Source organism: Pseudophryne corroboree, chromosome 4 (genome assembly GCF_028390025.1).
Source record: "Pseudophryne corroboree isolate aPseCor3 chromosome 4, aPseCor3.hap2, whole genome shotgun sequence".
In the NCBI taxonomy this organism is placed as follows: Eukaryota; Metazoa; Chordata; class Amphibia; order Anura; family Myobatrachidae; genus Pseudophryne; species Pseudophryne corroboree.
In genome coordinates, this window is record NC_086447.1 from 67,566,177 (window position 1) to 67,588,737 (window position 22,561).

The 22,561-nt window shown below is 47.6% G+C and overlaps 1 protein-coding gene across 3 annotated transcripts in view; it reads left to right on the forward strand.

Moving 5' to 3' along the window:
• Positions 1–22,561, forward strand: part of LOC134908899 (cytochrome P450 2K1-like) — a 256,817-nt gene that overhangs the window by 215,674 nt on the left and 18,582 nt on the right. For all 3 annotated transcript variants that reach the window (XM_063915125.1, XM_063915126.1, XM_063915124.1), the window contains exon 8: positions 14,456–14,597. In XM_063915125.1, the coding sequence (XP_063771195.1) occupies positions 14,456–14,597 (142 nt within the window). The remainder of the gene's footprint in view (positions 1–14,455; positions 14,598–22,561) is intronic.

Below are 22,561 nucleotides of genomic sequence, written 5' to 3' on the forward strand. Positions count from 1 at the left end.
AATGGGTCAGTACGTTCCCATAATGGAGACACCCAATCCAGCGCTGAACCCTCGAGCAAGGAAATGATGTACGCCACTTTGGAATGATCCGCGGCGAAATTATGTGAGAGCAGTTTAAAGTGCACCTCGCACTGGTTTAGGAACCCGCAGCAATGTTTAGAATCTCCATGATAGCGGGATGGAGTAGGAAGCTGGAGGCATGACCTGATTGCTGCCGAAGGCTGGACGCTACTGGAAACTGCTACTGGAGCAGGTACTCGAACGGGACCCAGACCACTGAAGCTAAAGATGCTTAGATTTGATCCAGACAGCCAGACAATTCCTGAAGATACTGCATCACCTGACCATGTGCCGCCTCCTGACTCTGTACCCAGAAAGCCAAGCTTTGGATGGCGCTTGCCTCTGCGTTCCGATCCCCCAAGTTCGTTGGGCCTGATTATACTGTCAAGGACCTGGGTTGAGAGTTGGGAACTCGAAGATTCTTCTGATGGTCGGGAAGAAGAACCGTAGCTGGGTCGAAATAGAGACGGCCGAATGTAGGTCTTCCTCATGCAGGATTAATAGATAAATAAAGTTTGTGAATGATGCCGAGTGCACTGAATGAAGAATTAAATGATGACTTGAGAACGATGCTGAAGAACACTGAATGAGAGATGACTTGTGAGCGATGCTGAAGAACACTGAATGAAGATGATTTGTGAACGATGCTGAAGAACACGGAATGAAATGATTTGTGAACACTGAACGAAGAAGTTTAGAGACACACTGTATGCTTGAAGCACTGGAGTCTGAGAGACACACTGTATGCTGGAAGCACTGGGGTCAGTGAGACACGAGCCTGGTGGTAGCTTTGCAGCAACGATACTCAGGTGCTGGGGCTTTACCCGGCGCCTCCTTTTAAACTTCCCGCCCTCTTCTCATTGGTGGGGAAGCAGCGATTACGTCACCTGCCCCCTCGCCCTCTTGTGGACTCAGACGTGGCGGCGCCCACGGACCAGGGAACCGCCGGCTGCAGCGTCACCTGCACACCAGGACCCAGAAGCTGGCGGGGAGGGAGGCCGCCTGGAGACCAACGCACTAGGCAGGGTAAGTGCGGCAGCCACCGCTGCGCGGCCGTGACACTGAGAGGGGTGCAGAAAGCCTTGAAACTGTCTTTCCCACTGCTCTGGATGACTGTTAGGTTCAGGGGCGTTTCTACAGAGGAGGAGGCCCATGTGCACCTCCGGGTGGGCCCCCTCCTCAGAACGGCACTGTAGACTCCGCCATTGTGCCAGAGTCTACTACACATGCGCAGGTCTCCGGAAACATGATGCCCGCAATTATCCGGAGACCAATTTGGCTACCGCGCATGTGCAGCGGCCATTTTGGCTGTGATTTCCACCGCGATCGCTGTGCTTGCTGCTGTACTCCGGTAAGGTAAGTATTTAAATGGGTGCAGTGTGTGTGGTGTGGGCCCCCCTTGGATCCAGGGGCCCGTGTGCACCGCACACATTATACCCATTATAGAAACGCCAATGGTTGGAGTCATGCCACCAGCAGGAGATGCAGGAAATGCCATTTTGCTAATTTGGGACTAGGAAGGTGGGGACAGTCCCCTCTTCTAAACTTACAGCTACCATAAAAGTACGGTCTGGTAATGAGTGTTGTTCATCCGGCATTAAACTCTATACTACAGAAAAAGCATGGTGTCCATGGTGCCCCCTTATTGGAAAAGGGGGTGCTCTTTCTAATGATTGTGTTTTTTATTAAGTTTTTGCTGTGGCAGATGAGAACAGTGATATCAACTCTGCTCGCGCTCCATGCGGGTACATCTCATGGCGGCACTATGTGTGGTATAATTTGTTGACATTCAACATGTTTTGATTGTCAATGGTCAGAATATCAACATGGGTTCCGTGTCGACATACAGCTTGTCGACCTGGGTCACACTGAAAGCCTAAGTAGAGCCCAATCACTGGCGCATGTCATCTCCAAGCGCCAGCGGAGGAAAGACCCACCACAAACCTGGGTCCAGCCTATGGCGTGAGCAGGCGGCTCCAGAAGGGGGATCCACCACTAAGCCAGGTCCAGCCTGTGGTATGAGTGGTAGAGATGAGCGGGTTCGGTTCCTCGGAATCCGAACCCCCCCGAACTTCAGCCTTTTTTACACGGGTCCGAGCAGACTCGGATCCTCCCGCCTTGCTCGGTTAACCCGAGCGCGCCCGAACGTCATCATCCCGCTGTCGGATTCTCGCGAGACTCGGATTCTATATAAGGAGCCGCGCGTCGCCGCCATTTTCACACGTGCATTGAGATTGATAGGGAGAGGACGTGGCTGGCGTCCTCTCCGTTTAGATTAGATTAGAGAGACACTTGAGTTGATTGATTTACTACTAATTTTGGGGAGCATTAGGAGTACTCAGTACAGTGCAGAGTTTTGCTGATAGTGACCACCAGTTTTATTTATAATCCGTTCTCTGCCTGAAAAAAAACGATACACAGTCACATACCAAATCTGTGCTCAGCCTCAGTGTGCTGCATGATATATCATCTATGTATATCTGACTGTGCTGAGTGCTCACTGCTCACACAGCTTAATTGTGGGGGAGACTGGGGAGCAGTTATAGCAGGAGTACAGTGCACACTTTTGCTGCCAGTGACCACCAGTATATTGTCTGCCTGAAAAAGTTAAACACTCCTGTGGTGTTTTTTTTTTTTTTTATTCTATAAACGCATTCTCCTGACAGTGTCCAGCAGGTCCGTCATTCATTATATTATATAAATATTTACCTACAGTAGTGTTATATTTTTTTTCTTCATCTCTATCATCTTTATCCTCTCTATATTAGCAGACGCAGTACGGTAGTCCACGGCTGTGGCTATCTCTGTGTCGTCAGTGCTCGTCCATAATTGTATACCTACCTACCTGTGGTGGGGGTTTTTTTTTCTATCTTCTTCATACTAGTAGTTTAGGAGTCTGCTGACAGTGTCCACCTGGTCCGTCATTATATTATATACCTACAGTAGTAATATATTTAGTATATTATCTATACTAGCAGACGCAGTACGGTAGGCCACGGCTGTACCTACCTCTGTGTCGTCAGTGCTCGTCCATAATTGTATACCTACCTACCTGTGGTGGTTTTTTTTTTCTATCTTCTTCATACTAGGAGTTTAGGAGTCTGCTGACAGTGTCCACCAGGTCCGTCATTATATTATATACCTACAGTAGTAATATATTTAGTATATTATCTATACTAGCAGACGCAGTACGGTAGGCCACGGCTGTACCTACCTCTGTGTCGTCAGTGCTCGTCCATAATTGTATACCTACCTACCTGTGGTGGTTTTTTTTTTTCTATCTTCTTCATACTAGTAGTTTAGGAGTCTGCTGACAGTGTCCACCAGGTCCGTCATTATATTATATACCTACAGTAGTAATATATTTATTATATTATCTATACTAGCAGACGCAGTACGGTAGTCTACGGCTGTGGCTATCTCTGTGTCGTCAGTGCTCGTCCATAATTGTATACCTACCTACCTGTGGTGGGTTTTTTTTTCTATCTTCTTCATACTAGTAGTTTTGGAGTCTGCTGACAGTGTCCACCAGGTCCGTCATTATATTATATACCTACAGTAGTAATATATTTAGTATATTATCTATACTAGCAGACGCAGTACGGTAGGCCACGGCTGTACCTACCTTTGTGTCGTCAGTGCTCGTCCATAATTGTATACCTACCTACCTGTGGTGGGTTTTTTTTTTCTATCTTCTTCATACTAGTAGTTTAGGAGTCTGCTGACAGTGTCCACCAGGTCCGTCATTATATTATATACCTACAGTAGTAATATATTTATTATATTATCTATACTAGCAGACGCAGTACGGTAGTCCACGGCTGTGGCTATCTCTGTGTCGTCAGTGCTCGTCCATAATTGTATACCTACCTACCTGTGGTGGGTTTTTTTTTTCTATCTTCTTCATACTAGTAGTTTAGGAGTCTGCTGACAGTGTCCACCAGGTCCGTCATTATATTATATACCTACAGTAATAATATATTTAGTATATTATCTATACTAGCAGATGCAGTACGGTAGTCCACGGCTGTAGCTACCTCTGTGTCGTCAGTCACTCGTCATCCATAAGTATACTATCCATCCATCTCCATTGTATACCTGAGGTGCCTTTTAGTTGTGCGCATTAAAATATGGAGAACAAAAATGTTGAGGTTCAAAAAATAGGGAAAGATCAAGATCCACTTCCACCTCGTGCTGAATCTGCTGCCACTAGTCATGGCCGAGATGATGAAATGCCATCAACGTCGTCTGCCAAGGCCGATGCCAAATGTGATAGTAGAGGGCATGTAAAATCCAAAAAGCCACAGTTCAGTAAAAAGACCCAAAAACAGAAACTTAAATGGTCTGAGGAGAAACGTAAACTTGCCAATATGCCATTTATGACACGGAGTGGCAAGAAACGGCTAAGGCCCTGACCTATGCTCGTGACTAGTGGTTCAGCTTCACATGACGATGGAAGTCCTCAACCTCCATTTGCCATTTAATTCCAGTGATTTGGACGTATAATTCCAGTGATTTTGCAGTATAATTCCAGTGATTTTGCCATTTAATTCCAGTGATTTGGACGTATAATTCCAGTGATTTTGCCATTTAATTTCAGTGATTTGGACGTATAATTCCAGTGATTTGGACGTATAATTCCAGTGATTTTGCCATTTAATTCCAGTGATTTGGACGTATAATTCCAGTGATTTTGCCGTTTAATTCCAGTGATTTGGACGTATAATTCCAGTAATTTGGACGTATAATTCCAGTAATTTGGACGTATAATTCCAGTGATTTTTCAGTATAATTCCAGTGATTTTTCAGTATAATTCCAGTGATTTTTCAGTATAATTCCAGTGATTTGGATGTATATTTCCAGTGGGAATTGTTTGCGACGCTTGGCTTAGTCAAACAGCTACCTCATTGCACCTCTTCTACATCTTTGCATGAGGTGCTGTTTGGGGCTTTTTTTTGGATATCTGCCCTCCTGTCTGCCACTGCAGTGCCACTCCTAGATGGGCCAATTGTTTGTGTTGCTTGGATTAGTCATACAGCTACCTCATTGCACCTCTTCTACATCTTTGCATGAGGTGCTGTTTGGGGCCTAGTTTTTGAAAAGTGCCATCCTGTCTGACACTGCAGTACCACTCCTAGATGGGCCAGGTGATTGTGTCGGCCACTTGTGTCGCTTAGCTTAGTCATACAGCCACCTCGGTGCAACCTTTTGGCCTAAAAACAATATTGTGAGGTGTTCAAAATAGACTGGAAATGAGTGGAAATTAATGTTATTGAGGTTAATAATACAGTAGGAGCAAAATTACCCCCAAATTCTGTGATTTTAGCTGTTTTTATGTTTTTTCCCAAAAATCATCCAGATCCAAAACCAAAACACGAAAGGGTGGTTTTGGCAAAACCAAGCCAAAACCAAAACACGAAAGTGGAATTAGAACCAAAACCAAAACACAAAACACGAAAAGTGCCAGCCGCACATCTCTAGACTGTCCACCAGGTCCATCATTATATTATATATACCTACAGTAGTTATATATATTTTTTTTTTATATCATTAATTATCATCTCTATACTAGCAGACGCAGTACGGTAGTCCACGGCTGTAGCTACCTCTGTGTCGTCAGTCACTCGTCATCCATAAGTATACTAGTATCCATCCATCTCCATTGTTTACCTGAGGTGCCTTTTAGTTGTGCCTATTAAAATATGGAGAACAAAAATGTTGAGGTTCCAAAAATAGGGAAAGATCAAGATCCACTTCCACCTCGTGCTGAAGCTGCTGCCACTAGTCATGGCCGAGACAATGAAATTCCATCAACGTCGTCTGCCAAGGCCGATGCCCAATGTCATAGTACAGAGCATGTAAAATCCAAAACACAAAAGATCAGTAAAAAAAGGACTCAAAAATCTAAATTAAAATCGTCGGAGGAGAAGCGTAAACTTGCCAATATGCCATTTACCACACGGAGTGGCAAGGAACGGCTGAGGCCCTGGCCTATATTCATGGCTAGTGGTTCAGCTTCACATGAGGATGGAAGCACTCAGCCTCTCGCTAGAAAAATGAAAAGACTTAAGCTGGCAAAAGCACAGCAAAGAACTGTGCGTTCTTCGAAATCCCAAATCCACAAGGAGAGTCCAATTGTGTCGGTTGCGATGCCTGACCTTCCCAACACTGGACGTGAAGAGCATGCGCCTTCCACCATTTGCACGCCCCCTGCAAGTGCTGGAAGGAGCACCCGCAGTCCAGTTCCTGATAGTCAGATTGAAGATGTCAGTGTTGAAGTACACCAGGATGAGGAGGATATGGGTGTTGCTGGCGCTGGGGAGGAAATTGACAAGGAGGATTCTGATGGTGAGGTGGTTTGTTTAAGTCAGGCACCCGGGGAGACACCTGTTGTCCGTGGGAGGAATATGGCCATTGACATGCCTGGTGAAAATACCAAAAAAATCAGCTCTTCGGTGTGGAAGTATTTCAACAGAAATGCGGACAACAGGTGTCAAGCCGTGTGTTGCCTTTGTCAAGCTGTAATAAGTAGGGGTAAGGACGTTAACCACCTCGGAACATCCTCCCTTATACGTCACCTGCAGCGCATTCATCATAAGTCAGTGACAAGTTCAAAAACTTTGGGCGACAGCGGAAGCAGTCCACTGACCAGTAAATCCCTTCCTCTTGTAACCAAGCTCACACTAACCACCCCACCAACTCCCTCAGTGTCAATTTCCTCCTTCCCCAGGAATGCCAATAGTCCTGCAGGCCATGTCACTGGCAATTCTGACGAGTCCTCTCCTGCCTGGGATTCCTCCGATGCATCCTTGCGTGTAACGCCTACTGCTGCTGGCGCTGCTGTTGTTGCTGCTGGGAGTCGATGGTCATCCCAGAGGGGAAGTCGTAAGACCACTTTTACTACTTCCACCAAGCAATTGACTGTCCAACAGTCCTTTGCGAGGAAGATGAAATATCACAGCAGTCATCCTGCTGCAAAGTGGATAACTGAGGCCTTGGCATCCTGGGCGGTGAGAAACGTGGTTCCGGTATCCATCGTTACTTCAGAGCCAACTATAGACTTGATTGAGGTACTGTGTCCCCGGTACCAAATACCATCTAGGTTCCATTTCTCTAGGCAGGCGATACCGAAAATGTACACAGACCTCAGAAAAAGACTCACCAGTGTCCTAAAAAATGCAGTTGTACCCAATGTCCACTTAACCACGGACATGTGGACAAGTGGAGCAGGGCAGACTCAGGACTATATGACTGTGACAACCCACTGGGTAGATGTATTGACTCCCGCCGCAAGAACAGCAGCGGCGGCACCAGTAGCAGCATCTCGCAAACGCCAACTCTTTCCTAGGCAGGCTACGCTTTGTATCACCGCTTTCCAGAATACGCACACAGCTGAAAACCTCTTACGGCAACTGAGGAAGATCATCGCAGAATGGCTTACCCCAATTGGACTCTCCTGTGGATTTGTGTCATCGGACAACGCCAGCAATATTGTGCGTGCATTATATCTGGGCAAATTCCAGCACGTCCCATGTTTTGCACATACCTTGAATTTGGTGGTGCAGAATTATTTAAAAAACGACAGGGGCGTGCAAGAGATGCTGTCGGTGGCCAGAAGAATTGCGGGACACTTTCGGCGTACAGGCACCACGTACAGAAGACTGGAGCAACACCAAAAACGCCTGAACCTGCCCTGCCATCATCTGAAGCAAGAAGTGGTAACGAGGTGGAATTCAACCCTTTATATGCTTCAGAGGATGGAGGATCAGCAAAAGGCCATTCAAGCCTATACATCTGACCACGATATAGGAGGTGGAATGCACCTGTCTCAAGCGCAGTGGAGAATGATTTCAACGTTGTGCAAGGTTCTGCAACCTTTTGAACTTGCCACACGTGAAGTCAGTTCAGACACTGCCAGCCTGAGTCAGGTCATTCCCCTCATCAGGCTTTTGCAGAAGAAGCTGGAAGCATTGAAGGAGGAGCTAAAACAGAGCGATTCCGCTAGGCATGTGGGACTTGTGGATGGAGCCCTTCATTCGCTTAACCAGGATTCACGGGTGGTCAATCTGTTGAAATCAGAGCACTACATTTTGGCCACCGTGCTCGATCCTAGATTTAAAACCTACGTTGTATCTCTCTTTCCGGCAGACACAAGTGTGCAGGGGTTCAAAGAACTGCTGGTGAGAAAATTGTCAAGTCAAGCGGAACGCGACCTGTCAACATCTCCTCCTTCACATTCTCCCGCAACTGGGGGTGCGAGGAAAAGGCTACGAATTCCGAGCCCACCCGCTGGCGGTGATGCAGGGCAGTCTGGAGCGACTGCTGATGCTGACATCTGGTCCGGACTGAAGGACCTGCCAACGATTACGGACATGTCGTCTACTGTCACTGCATATGATTCTCTCACCATTGAAAGAATGGTGGAGGATTATATGTGTGACCGCATCCAAGTAGGCACGTCAGACAGTCCGTACGTATACTGGCAGGAAAAAGAGGCAATTTGGAGGCCCTTGCACAAACTGGCTTTATTCTACCTAAGTTGCCCTCCCACAAGTGTGTACTCCGAAAGAGTGTTTAGTGCCGCCGCTCACCTTGTCAGCAATCGGCGTACGAGGTTACTTCCAGAAAATGTGGAGAAGATGATGTTCATTAAAATGAATTATAATCAATTCCTCCGTGGAGACATTCACCAGCAGCAATTGCCTCCAGAAAGTACACAGGGAGCTGTGATGGTGGATTCCAGTGGGGACGAATTGATAATCTGTGAGGAGGGGGATGTACACGGTGATGAATCGGAGGATGATGATGATGAGGTGGACATCTTGCCTCTGTAGAGCCAGTTTGTGCAAGGAGAGATTAATTGCTTCTTTTTTGGTGGGGGTCCAAACCAACCCATCATTTCAGTCACAGTCGTGTGGCAGACCCTGTCACTGAAATGATGGGTTGGTTAAAGTGTGCATGTCCTGTTTATACAACATAAGGGTGGGTGGGAGGGCCCAAGGACAATTCCATCTTGCACCTCTTTTTTCTTTCATTTTTCTTTGCGTCATGTGCTGTTTGGGGAGTATTTTTTTGGAAGGGCCATCCTGCGTGACACTGCAGTGCCACTCCTAGATGGGCCAGGTGTTTGTGTCGGCCACTTGGGTCGCTGAGCTTAGTCACACAGCTACCTCATTGCGCCTCTTTTTTTCTTTGCGTCATGTGCTGTTTGGGGAGTGTTTTTTGGAAGGGCCATCCTGCGTGACACTGCAGTGCCACTCCTAGATGGGCCAGGTGTTTGTGTCGGACACTTGGGTCGCTGAGCTTAGTCACACAGCTATCTCATTGCGCCTCTTTTTTTCTTTGCGTCATGTGCTGTTTGGGGAGTGTTTTCTGGAAGGGCCATCCTGCGTGACACTGCAGTGCCACTCCTAGATGGGCCAGGTGTTTGTGTCGGCCACTTGGGTCGCTGAGCTTAGTCATCCAGCGACCTTGGTGCAAATTTTAGGACTAAAAATAATATTGTGAGGTGTGAGGTGTTCAGAATAGACTGAAAATGAGTGTAAATTATGGTTATTGAGGTTAATAATACTATGGGATCAAAATGACCCCCAAATTCAATGATTTAAGCTGTTTTTTAGGGTTTTTTGAAAAAAACACCCGAATCCAAAACACACCCGAATCCGACAAAAAAAATTTGGTGAGGTTTTGCCAAAACGCGTTCGAACCCAAAACACGGCCGCGGAACCGAACCCAAAACCAAAACACAAAACCCGAAAAATTTCCGGTGCACATCTCTAGTGGGTGCCTGCAGGAGGACCTACCACTAACTCGGGTCCAGCCTGTGGTGTGAGCGGGCACCTGCAGAAGGAGGACCCACCACCAACCCGAATTGACCTGCCAGTAGCATATGCTTGTCTCAAAGATTAAGCCACGTGTAAGTACACACGGCCGGTACAGTGAAACTGCGAATGGCTCATTAAATCAGTTCTGGTTCCTTTGATCGCTCGTATAGTGGATATTCAGCAATAGTATCTAAAAGTCCTGTGAAATGCAATAACCTTTAATTGGGGAACAATTAATATTCATTTGCCCCACCTATTCTCGCAGCCTCTATATTATGGAAATGACCCTATGAGGTATTTTGGAGGAGTGGGGGGTAGATTTTGTGCCAGGATACTGTGGAAACTGACGTATTAAAGGAGTAGATTCCAAAACATTACAAATTAAGTCAGTCTCTGATAATATTTCAACACAAGTCAAGTGACCGAATGGTGGAAACAATTTGATAATTATACTGAACTAATAGTATCATGTATCAATAATCCCGCGTGGACACGTCTTTTAATTCCTTATTCACATTCTTTATTTTCTTCACATATTTGTTGATGTCTGTGATTTTAACTCTTATGTTTCACTACAGTTTGGGATAACACAATATATCCTATTTTAATTGTATTACATTAAAGATTATATTTGATGAAAAATCAGTCTTTCTTAAGTGTGTCAACAATACAGGTTTCTCCCCCATTTTTTGGGACCCACCACTAAGCCAGGTTCAATCTGTGGTGTGAGCAGGCACCCTCATAAGTGGGACCTACCACTAACCTGGGTCCAGCCTGTGATGTGAGAAGGCACCTCCAGAAGGGGGACCTACCACTAACCCGGGTCCAGCCTGTGGTGTGAGCTGGCACCTCCAGAAGAGGGACCTACCACTAACCCGGTTCCAGCCTGTGGTGTGAGTGGGCACCTGCAGAAGGACCCACTACTAACCCGTGTCCAGCCTGTTGTGTGAGTGGGCACCTGCAGAAGGACCCACTACTAACCCGGGTCCAGCCTGTGGTGTGAGCGGGCACCTCCAGAAGGGGGACCTACCGCTAACCTGGGTCCAGCCTGTGGTGTGAGTGGGCACCTGCAGGAGGACCCACTACTAAACCGGGTCCAGCCTGTGGTGAGAGCAGGCGCCTGCAGAAGGAGGACCCACCACTAACCCGGCTCCAGCCTGTGGTGTGAGCAGGCACCTCCAGAAGAGGGACCTACCACTAACCCGGTTCCAGCCTGTGGTGTGAGTGGGCACCTGCAGGAGGACCCACTACTAAACCGGGTCCAGCCTGTGGTGTGAGCAGGCACCTCCAGAAGGGGAACCTACCACTAACCCGGGTCCAGCTTGTGGTGTGAGCGGGGTTTCAAGCCGCTGTGACATGGCTTAAAACGTGTTCAGCCAGGTTTTTGGTGGAAATTGGGTATCAGCCTAACCGCAAAGTAACCCTAACCCTAAATCTACCACTAAAATGTATTTTAGAACATGTCAACATTCTGACTGGATACTGCTACACTATCCCCTCACAGTGATCTGCCCACTACAGGAGCAGCTTAGAGCCTTCTCCACTGTTATATGCATCTATATAACGGAGGCCTGGTGATACTATACAACAGAGCAGCTTGCCTGCCAATCACTGGACATCCCAAACTTATCTGGACTGGTAACTACTATAGTGTGACTATAAAATACAACTGGAACAATGTCTCCCTGACGTTATATAAATGATGCTGGTGTTGCACTTATGTGTACAATTAATAATACAGCTCACACGGTCGTATTTTTTGCAATAACTTATAAAGTACTTATTTGGGCGCCCAGCGCTGATATACATATATATTTTGGTTCATTTTATTTGCAGGAGCAAAAAGTCAGATGGTCTTTTCGGGTGTGGATCATTAGATCGACAGTGTCTAGGTCGACAATATTTAGGTCGACCACTATAGGTCGACAGTCACTAGGTCAACAGGGTCAGAAGGTCGACATGTCAAAAGGTCGACATGAGCTTTTACAAACATTTTTGGGTGTCATTTTCTTCGTAGAGTGACCGGGAAGCCCAATTAGTGCACCGCGTCCCCTCGCATGGCTCGCTTCGCTCGCCATGCTTCGGGCAAGGTGCCTCGCTTCGCTCGGCACAGATTACCGTTCCAATCGTAGTCCACGTGGTTTCGTTAAGTATGAAAACGTAAAAAAAAGAAAGAAGAAACATTTGAAAAACTCATGTCGACCTTTTGACCTGTCGACCTAGAACATGTCGACCTTCTGACCCTGTCGACCTAGTGACTGTCGGCCTATAGTTGTCGACCTAAGCATTGTCGACCTAGACACTGTCGATCTTCGGACCGGATCCCGGTATTTTCTGATAATGCAATGTCTTCTTCGGAAAAAAAAACAACCCCAAGGCATAATATGTGCGGGCACTGCTTAAAAATATGAGCAATATTGCTGTTGGAATATGACAAGTGTGAACAGTGAAAAGTGGGCTCAGCATAGGACTAAAGGGGGGTACACACGGGGCAGATGTGTGCTGAGCGGTCTAGCACAGACCGCTCCGCACACATAGAGTCAAATTTCAGCATGGGTCTCTCCGTGTGCACCCCCCTTAAGAGAATCCTCAGCGACATAATGGTTCATGGTCATATCACATAAGAAATGATATAATAAGATGTTCCTCTAGGCTAAATACTATCTAGCCGTATAATAAATATTAAGGCTTGTTCTGTTAACAAAATTTTTTTTTTTTAATGTCCTGTAATATTTGAAGTCAAAATACTGCAGCTATAATGAATGTAATAAAATATCATATATAAAGGATGAAACATCATGGGTATAGCTGGCTATTCAAAAGGCTTGTCCGCCAATAATACAAAACACACGGAGGCCAGGATGTAATGAAGTCCGATTTTGGCGACCGTGTGGAATGCCGGCTAAACTCAGATTTTGATTTTTTTTTAAAGGGGCAATCGTGTAGAAGGCTAAACCATGATTGCCCCTTTAAGAAAGTCATAGTTTGGCCAGCATACCGCCCGTAGTTCTCAAATAAGCTTTTGTATATTAAAATATAGGTATAAAAAATTAAATGTCAAAAATTGCTCAAGCGACTGAAGTTTGAAGCATGATCTATGGAGCACGCAACCCGCACACAATGCCGAAACACCTATGGTGCATTCATGGCACAGAGTGATCGCACAAAAGGTGCTGTTCCGATCGAGTCAGACGGTATCAGAAATGCTGAGAAAAAATTCTGCGCCTTCCTGGGCAGTGGCCGGGACGTGGCTAGCAGTGACCGCAAGCATGGTCTGTGTTACGGGCTTCTCCAGACTTGCACATCCGGCCACATGGATGTGCACAAGGTAAGGCGTTTGTATCAGCATTTTCATAAACCCGCAGACGGGCAACCACAGACAGAAGATGCCGGGTCCAACTCAGAATTAGTGTGTATATGGCGACTAACACCCCTTTCAGACCGCCTGAGGCGGGTCGCACGCGGAAGCCTGACACGGAAGCTCCCAGAGTGCGACCCGCCTCAGGCGCCCTGCTGCCGCTGGCTGCAACCCGGCATATTGCTGGGTTGGTGATGTCAGCGGTGATGCAGCAGGGGACGGTGCTTGGAGATCCCATGATCTCCAAGCGCCACCCGTACCCACACAGTTAGCCGGGTTGAACACGTGTTCAACCCTCCTCGCTACCCGAGTTGGAATACTGGGTCGCTCGACCAGGTATTTTAACCCTGGCACCTTTCAGACCGCACATGAACACGGATTATGGCCCTCATTCCGAGCTGATCGCACGTAGCAACTTTCTGCTGCTCGTGCGATCAACTTGACGCCGCCTATGGGGGAGTGTATTTCTGCATAGCAGGGCTGCGATCGCTTGTGCAGCCATGCTATGTTAAAAAAGTTTCCTGCAATACAAGACCAGAGTCAGACTTACTTACCCAGTGCGACGGACCCAGCGACGAAGGTCCCGGGAATGACGTCAGACATCCGCCCTCCAAACGCCTGGACACGCCTGCGTTCAGATCTCCATGCCCGGAAAACGGTGATTAGACGCCCCGGAACGTCTTTCCGCTGCCAATCTTCTGGCGATCGCGCTAGCGATCACTTTCTTCTTTATTCTGGCCACCGCGTATGCACAGTTCTGCCCCGCTCGCACCGCAGCAAAGAACCGCTGCATGCGAATGGGTCGGAATGACCCCCAATGCGCGCTCATGTGCCAATAACCCGTGTTCGTAGGTGGCGGTCTGAAAGGGTTATAAATAGCGTAACATACCCACCTCTCTTATGTCAGTACGATATGAAGAGGGCACCTACCTGCACAAATACGTCTGTATCTCATTAACGTCAATTAGAATGTGGCAGCAAAATGAATTAAACACACAAATGAACAATTGGAATTAACTTTTCAATGCTCTCCCGAATGCTCAGTGAGTACTTCTGAATGTACTGTATTTACAGTATAATAATAAAAAAGGTGCTTACACCAGGTGTCAGGTATTGTAATAATGACCAGTAATGAAAAGTGTACGTAGCACGTGCAGTCATTTTCTGAGAATATCTGTAAATTAATGTTTTACATTTGTTCCATTTTTATAGGGTACTTATATAATTCCCCTTCTTACTTCTGTCCTGTACGACAAGACTCAGTTTGCGGAACCTGAACTATTTAATCCCCAACATTTCCTTGACTCAGATGGGAATTTTGTGAAGAGAGACGCATTCATGCCATTTTCTGCAGGTATGTATACAGCTGTTTTATTGCTATTCTCAGATTTATATTGAAAGTTATTATATCAGTCAGTTGCCCCCCTTCCCCCTTCTGATTGGGCCTGATTTAGAGATGGATGCAAATGAGTTTTTCGCCTTCGCAGCTGCTGATATCAGCAAGGGAAGGTGCCACCCAGAAATGAAAAGAGACGGCCACCGAAACTAACGCAATTCATTTGGAATTTTGCGTATTGTCTGCACTTGCAGACTATATGCAATAACAAGGAACATCCGGCTTAAGGGTATGAGCCGCGGTCATGTAGTGATACTATTGACCAGTTTTACCAAGCCTTGAAGAGTGATAAATTGCACGGTCCTAAAGTACCAACCAATCAGCTCCTAACTGTCATTTCTCTAACGTCCTAGTGGATGCTGGGGACTCCGAAAGGACCATGGGGAATAGCGGCTCCGCAGGAGACTGGGCACAAAGTAAAAGCTTTAGGACTAGCTGGTGTGCACTGGCTCCTCCCCCTATGACCCTCCTCCAAGCCTCAGTTAAGATTTTGTGCCCGAACGAGAAGGGTGCAATCTAGGTGGCTCTCCTGAGCTGCTTAGAGTAAAAGTTTAAATAGTTTTTTTTATTTTCAGTGAGACCTGCTGGCAACAGGCTCACTGCATCGAGGGACTAAGGGGAGAAGAAGCGAACTCACCTGCGTGCAGAGTGAATTGGGCTTCTTAGGCTACTGGACATTAGCTCCAGAGGGACGATCACAGGCCCAGCCATGGATGGGTCCCGGAGCCGCGCCGCCGGCCCCCTTACAGAGCCAGAAGAGTGAAGAGGTCCGGAAAATCGGCGGCAGAAGACGTCCTGTCTTCAATAAGGTAGCGCACAGCACCGCAGCTGTGCGCCATTGCTCTCAGCACACTTCACACTCCGGTCACTGAGGGTGCAGGGCGCTGGGGGGGGGGCGCCCTGGGACGCAATGAAAATACCTTAAATGGCTAAAAATACATCACATATAGCTCCTGGGCTATATGGATGTATTTAACCCCTGCCAGTTTTCCACAAAAAAGCGGGAGAAAGGCCGCCGAAAAAGGGGCGGAGCCTATCTCCTCAGCACACAAGCGCCATTTTTTCCTCACAGCTCCGTTGGAGGAAGGCTCCCTGACTCTCCCCTGCAGTCCTGCACAACAGAAACAGGGTAAAACAAGAGAGGGGGGGCACTAAATTGGCATATTAATATATACAGCAGCTATATTAGGGAAAAACACTTATATAAGGTTATCCCTATATATATATAGCGCTCTGGTGTGTGCTGGCAAACTCTCCCTCTGTCTCCCCAAAGGGCTAGTGGGGTCCTGTCCTCTATCAGAGCATTCCCTGTGTGTGTGCTGTGTGTCGGTACGCTGTGTCGACATGTATGAGGAGGAAAATGGTGTGGAGGCGGAGCAATTGCCTGTGTTAGTGATGTCACCCCCTAGGGAGTCGACACCTGACTGGATGGTCTTATGGAAAGAATTACGTGATAGTGTCGGCACTTTACAAAAGACTGTTGACGACATGAGACAGCCGGCAAATCAGTTGATACCTGTACAGGCGTCTCAAACACCATCAGGGGCTATAAAACGCCCGTTACCTCAGGTCGATACAGACACTGACACGGACACTGACTCCAGTGTCGACGGTGAGGAAACAAACGTATTTTCCAGTAGGGCCACACGTTACATGATCACGGCAATGAAGGAGGTTTTGAACATTTCTGATACTACAAGTACCACAAAAGAGGGTATTATGTGGGGTGTGAAAAAACTACCCGTAGTTTTTCCTGAATCAGATGAATTAAATGAGGTGTGTGATGAAGCGTGGGTTTCCCCCGATAAAAAACTGCTAATTTCTAAAAAATTATTGGCATTATACCCTTTCCCGCCAGAGGTTAGGGCGCGTTGGGAAACACCCCCTAGCGTAGATAAGGCGCTCACACGCTTATCAAAACAAGTGGCGTTACCGTCCCCTGATATGGCCGCCCTCAAGGAACCAGCTGATAGGAAGCTGGAAAATATCCTTAAAAGTATATACACACATACTGGTATTATACTGCGACCAGCAATCGCCTCAGCCTGGATGTGCAGTGCTGGGGTGGCTTGGTCGGATTCCCTGACTGAAAATATTGATACCCTGGACAGGGACAATATATTATTGACTATAGAGCATTTAAAGGATGCATTTCTATATATGCGAGATGCACAGAGGGATATTTGCACTCTGGCATCAAGAGTAAGTGCGATGTCCATTTCTGCCAGAAGAGGATTATGGACGCGACAGTGGTCAGGGGATGCGGATTCCAAACGGCATATGGAAGTATTGCCGTATAAAGGGGAGGAGTTATTTGGGGTCGGTCTATCGGACCTGGTGGCCATGGCAACGGCTGGAAAATCCACCTTTTTACCCCAAGTCACCTCGCAGCAGAAAAAGATACCGTCTTTTCAGGCTCAGTCTTTTCGTCTCCATAAGGGCAAGCGGGCAAAAGGCCACTCATATCTGCCCCGGGGCAGAGGAAGGGGAAAAAGACTGCAGCAAACAGCCTCTTCCCACGAACAGAAGCCCTCCCCCGCTTCTGCCAAGTCCTCAGCATGACGCTGGGGCCTTACAAGCGGACTCAGGCAAGGTGGGGGCCCGTCTCAAGAATTTCAGCGCGCAGTGGGCACACTCGCAAGTGGACCCCTGGATCCTGCAGGTAGTATCTCAGGGGTACAAATTGGAATTCGAGACGTCTCCCCCTCGCCGGTTCCTGAAGTCTGCTTTACCAACGTCTCCCCCCGACAGGGAGGCGGTATTGGAAGCCATTCACAAGCTGTATTCCCAGCAGGTGATAATCAAGGTACCCCTCCTACAACAGGGAAAGGGGTATTATTCCACGCTGTTTGTGGTACCGATGCCGGACGGCTCGGTGAGACCCATTTTAAATCTGAAATCCTTGAACACTTACATAAAAAGGTTCAAGTTCAAGATGGAGTCACTCAGAGCAGTGATAGCGAACCTGGAAGAAGGGGACTATATGGTGTCTCTGGACATCAAGGATGCTTACCTCCATGTCCCAATTTGCCCTTCTCACCAAGGGTACCTCAGGTTTGTGGTACAGAAGTGTCACTATCAGTTTCAGACGCTGCCATTTGGATTGTCCACGGCACCCCGGGTCTTTACCAAGGTAATGGCCGAAATGATGATTCTTCTTCGAAGAAAAGGCGTCTTAATTATCCCTTACTTGGACGATCTCCTGATAAGGGCAAGGTCCAGAGAACAGTTAGAGGTCGGAGTAGCACTATCTCAAGTAGTACTACGACAGCACGGATGGATTCTAAATATTCCAAAATCACAGCTGATTCCGACGACACGTCTGCTGTTCCTAGAGATGATTCTGGACACAGTACAGAAAAAGGTGTTTCTCCCGGAGGAGAAAGCCAAGGAGTTATCCGACCTAGTCAGAAACCTCCTAAGACCAGGCCAAGTGTCAGTACATCAATGCACAAGGGTCCTGGGAAAGATGGTGGCTTCTTACGAAGCGATTCCATTCGGCAGATTCCACGCAAGAACTTTTCAGTGGGATCTGCTGGACAAATGGTCCGGATCGCATCTTCAAATGCATCAGCGGATAACCCTGTCTCCAAGGACAAGGGTGTCTCTCCTGTGGTGGTTACAGAGTGCTCATCTCCTAGAGGGCCGCAGATTCGGCATTCAGGATTGGGTCCTGGTGACCACGGATGCCAGCCTGAGAGGCTGGGGAGCAGTCACACAGGGAAGAAATTTCCAGGGCTTGTGGTCAAGCATGGAAACGTCACTTCACATAAATATCCTGGAACTAAGGGCCATTTACAATGCCCTAAGTCAGGCAAGACCTCTGCTTCAGGGTCAGCCGGTGTTGATCCAGTCGGACAACATCACGGCAGTCGCCCACGTAAACAGACAGGGCGGCACAAGAAGCAGGAGGGCAATGATGGAAGTGGCAAGGATTCTTCGCTGGGCGGAGAATCATGTGATAGCACTGTCAGCAGTGTTCATTCCGGGAGTGGACAACTGGGAAGCAGACTTCCTCAGCAGACAAGATCTTCACCCGGGGGAGTGGGGACTTCACCCAGAAGTCTTCCACATGATTGTGAACCGTTGGGAAAAACCAAAGGTGGACATGATGGCGTCCCGCCTCAACAAAAAACTGGACAGATATTGCGCCAGGTCAAGGGACCCTCAGGCAATAGCTGTGGACGCTCTGGTAACACCGTGGGTGTACCAGTCAGTGTATGTGTTCCCTCCTCTTCCTCTCATACCAAAAGTACTGAGAATCATAAGAAGGAGAGGAGTAAAGACTATACTCGTGGCTCCGGATTGGCCAAGAAGGACTTGGTACCCGGAAATTCAAGAGATGCTCACGGAAGACCCGTGGCCTCTACCTCTAAGAAAGGACCTGCTCCAGCAGGGACCATGTCTGTTCCAAGACTTACCGCGCTGCGTTTGACGGCATGGCGGTTGAACGCCGGATCCTGAAGGAAAAAGGCATTCCGGATGAAGTCATCCCTACCCTGATCAAAGCCAGGAAGGATGTAACCATACAACATTATCACCATATTTGGCGTAAATATGTTGCGTGGTGCGAGGCCAGGAAGGCCCCTACAGAGGAATTTCAACTGGGTCGTTTCCTGCATTTCCTGCAAACAGGACTGTCTATGGGCCTCAAATTAGGGTCCATTAAGGTTCAAATTTCGGCCTTGTCAATATTCTTCCAAAAAGAACTGGCTTCTGTTCCTGAAGTTCAGACGTTTGTCAAGGGAGTACTGCATATACAGCCTCCTTTTGTGCCTCCAGTGGCACCTTGGGATCTCAATGTAGTTTTGGGATTCCTAAAATCACATTGGTTTGAACCACTCACCACTGTGGACTTTAAAATATCTCACATGGAAAGTGGTAATGCTGTTAGCCCTGGCTTCAGCCAGGCGTGTCTCAGAATTGGCGGCTTTATCCTATAAAAGCCCTTACCTAATTTTTCATACGGACAGGGCAGAATTGAGGACTCGTCCTCAATTTCTCCCTAAGGTGGTTTCAGCATTTCACTTAAACCAGCCTATTGTGGTGCCTGCGGCTACTAGGGACTTGGAGGATTCCAAGTTGCTGGACGTAGTCAGGGCCCTGAAAATATATGTTTCCAGGACGGCTGGAGTCAGAAAATCTGATTCGCTGTTTATCCTGTATGCACCCAGCAAGCTGGGTGCTCCTGCTTCTAAGCAGACGATTGCTCGTTGGATTTGTAGTACAATTCAGCTTGCACATTCTGTGGCAGAACTGCCACAGCCAAAATCTGTAAAAGCCCATTCCACACGGAAAGTGGGCTCATCTTGGGCGGCTGCCCGAGGGGTCTCGGCTTTACAACTTTGCCGAGCAGCTACTTGGTCAGGGGCAAACACGTTTGCTAAATTCTACAAATTTGATACCCTGGCTGAGGAGGACCTGGAGTTCTCTCATTCGGTGCTGCAGAGTCATCCGCACTCTCCCGCCCGTTTGGGAGCTTTGGTATAATCCCCATGGTCCTTTCGGAGTCCCCAGCATCCACTAGGACGTTAGAGAAAATAAGAATTTACTTACCGATAATTCTATTTCTCATAGTCCGTAGTGGATGCTGGGCGCCCATCCCAAGTGCGGATTGTCTGCATTACTTGTACATAGTTATTGTTACAAAAATCGGGTTATTGTTGTTGTGAGCCATCTTTTCAGAGGCTCCTTCTGTTATCATGCTGTTAACTGGGTTCAGATCACAAGTTGTACGGTGTGATTGGTGTGGCTGGTATGAGTCTTACCCGGGATTCAAAATCCTTCCTTATTGTGTACGCTCGTCCGGGCACAGTATCCTAACTGAGGCTTGGAGGAGGGTCATAGGGGGAGGAGCCAGTGCACACCAGCTAGTCCTAAAGCTTTTACTTTGTGCCCAGTCTCCTGCGGAGCCGCTATTCCCCATGGTCCTTTCGGAGTCCCCAGCATCCACTACGGACTATGAGAAATAGAATTATCGGTAAGTAAATTCTTATTTTTTCAAACACAGGGGGTGATTCAGACCTGATTGTAGCTGACATGCGGGGGGACATCCAGCACAGGGCTAGTCCTCCCCGCATGTCAGGCCTCCCCCCTTCCCCCCACACGAGTGCAAAAGCATTGCACGGCGATGATGCTTTCGCACTTGCCTAGTAGCTCCCTATACCTGCAGAGCCTAGCTGTGCTGGCAGGCGGCTACCATCTGCGTTCTGGGTCGCAACGGCTGCGTGTGACATCACACAGCTGCCGCGGTCCGCCCCCGCAACAGGCTGGACATGCTATTAATGCTAGGGCATCACATCATCCCACCTGGGGGGCAGTAGATGATACACAACCACACAATTCATGAAATAAAGAATTGGAGGCACACACTATACGTTGGTCAATGTGATCCATCGTGGATCAAGATATTACCCAATATATTGTATACACTGTAGTTTGCAGCCAGCAACGGAGAAACCCCACCCCAGCTAGCTTAATTTGATTGATTGGTTATAAGCCCTCATTTGATGATAGCCAACTTAATAGAATAATAATGAAAAAGCCTCTATGACATTTTATATTTTTAATTACGTGTACATATTTACTAAGTAGTACAGCTGATAGGGGCAGTATGTGCATGTGCTACCCATATACACTGGTACTTTTTGGGCTGACAGTAACACCACAAGCATCTGTGCTGCCCCCAAACATCTGCCGCCGTAGACATGTACCTCATCTGCGTAGGGGCTAATTAATTTAGCTGTGGGATGTACCATGAGGTTTTAGCTCCCGGGTTAAGTGTCGCAGCCTCCTGAGATGTGAACAGACATCCATGTGCTTCTGTGGCATATTGCAGGCTTTCCGTGCGTGGTAACTGAACTTGGCAGCTATGGTTCACTGTCTGCTAGCCGTGGACTTGCCATGGGAAATAATTGAATGGCTTTGGGTATAGAAATTCTTCAGCTAAAATCCCACACTAAGGGGGTAATTCAGACCTGATCGCTAGCAGGCGATTTTTGCAGCCCTGCGATCGGATAGTTACCACCTACAGGGGGAGGGTATTTTAGCTGTGTAAGTGTGCGATCACATGTGTAGCAGAGCTGCACAAACTGATTTTGTACAGTGTCAGGTTAACATATGTACAACACATTTTACCAAGCCCTAATTTCTGCAGTACCCTGCAAATCAACTTTAGTGAGACTTTGTCAAAGGCCTTCTACTGGTCAAGGCTGACCAGAGCCGCATGCACGTTCCAGTCCTTGATGTAATGGACCATTTCTCTGAGGAGGGCTAGGCTATCTGCAAACCTGCAGCCAGGAATGCCGCAGGTCTGGTCTGCATGAAAATCTGTCCGATGACAGCCTTCAACCTGTTGGCGAGTACCTTGGTGACAATCTTGTAGTCCACTTTTAGGAGAGAGATGGACATCCAATTTTTAAGCTCACATCTCTCCCCCTTAGGCTTATACAAGATCATGATCATTCCCTCCCTCAGCGAAGGATGCATTTTGCTCTCCACCACCATCTGCTCATACAGCTCGAGTAGGTCCAGGCCAATGAGGTCCCACAGCACTACATAGAGCTCTGCTGGGAGACCATCACTGCCCAGGATCCTGCCCTGACTAAAGGATTTGGCAGCAGAGCGCAACTCCTTCTATGCCAAGGGAGCATCCAGGGCTGCTTTACTTGCAGGAGTAATAATGTTAGTGATACCTGACAGGAACTTATCACCCTTATTACTGACCATTGTCTTTGGGGATTAGAGGTTGTTGTAGTAGTCTCTTACTTTCATGATGCCCTCCTTCCCATGTCTGGGAGTACCAATCTCATCTCGCAGCTCAGTCATCGGTGTGTGGCCAGAGTGGAGTTTCCTGAAAAAGAAAGTGTTAAATTTCTCTCCCTTCTCTAGGTTCTCCACCTTGGAACGGAAGATGATGCACC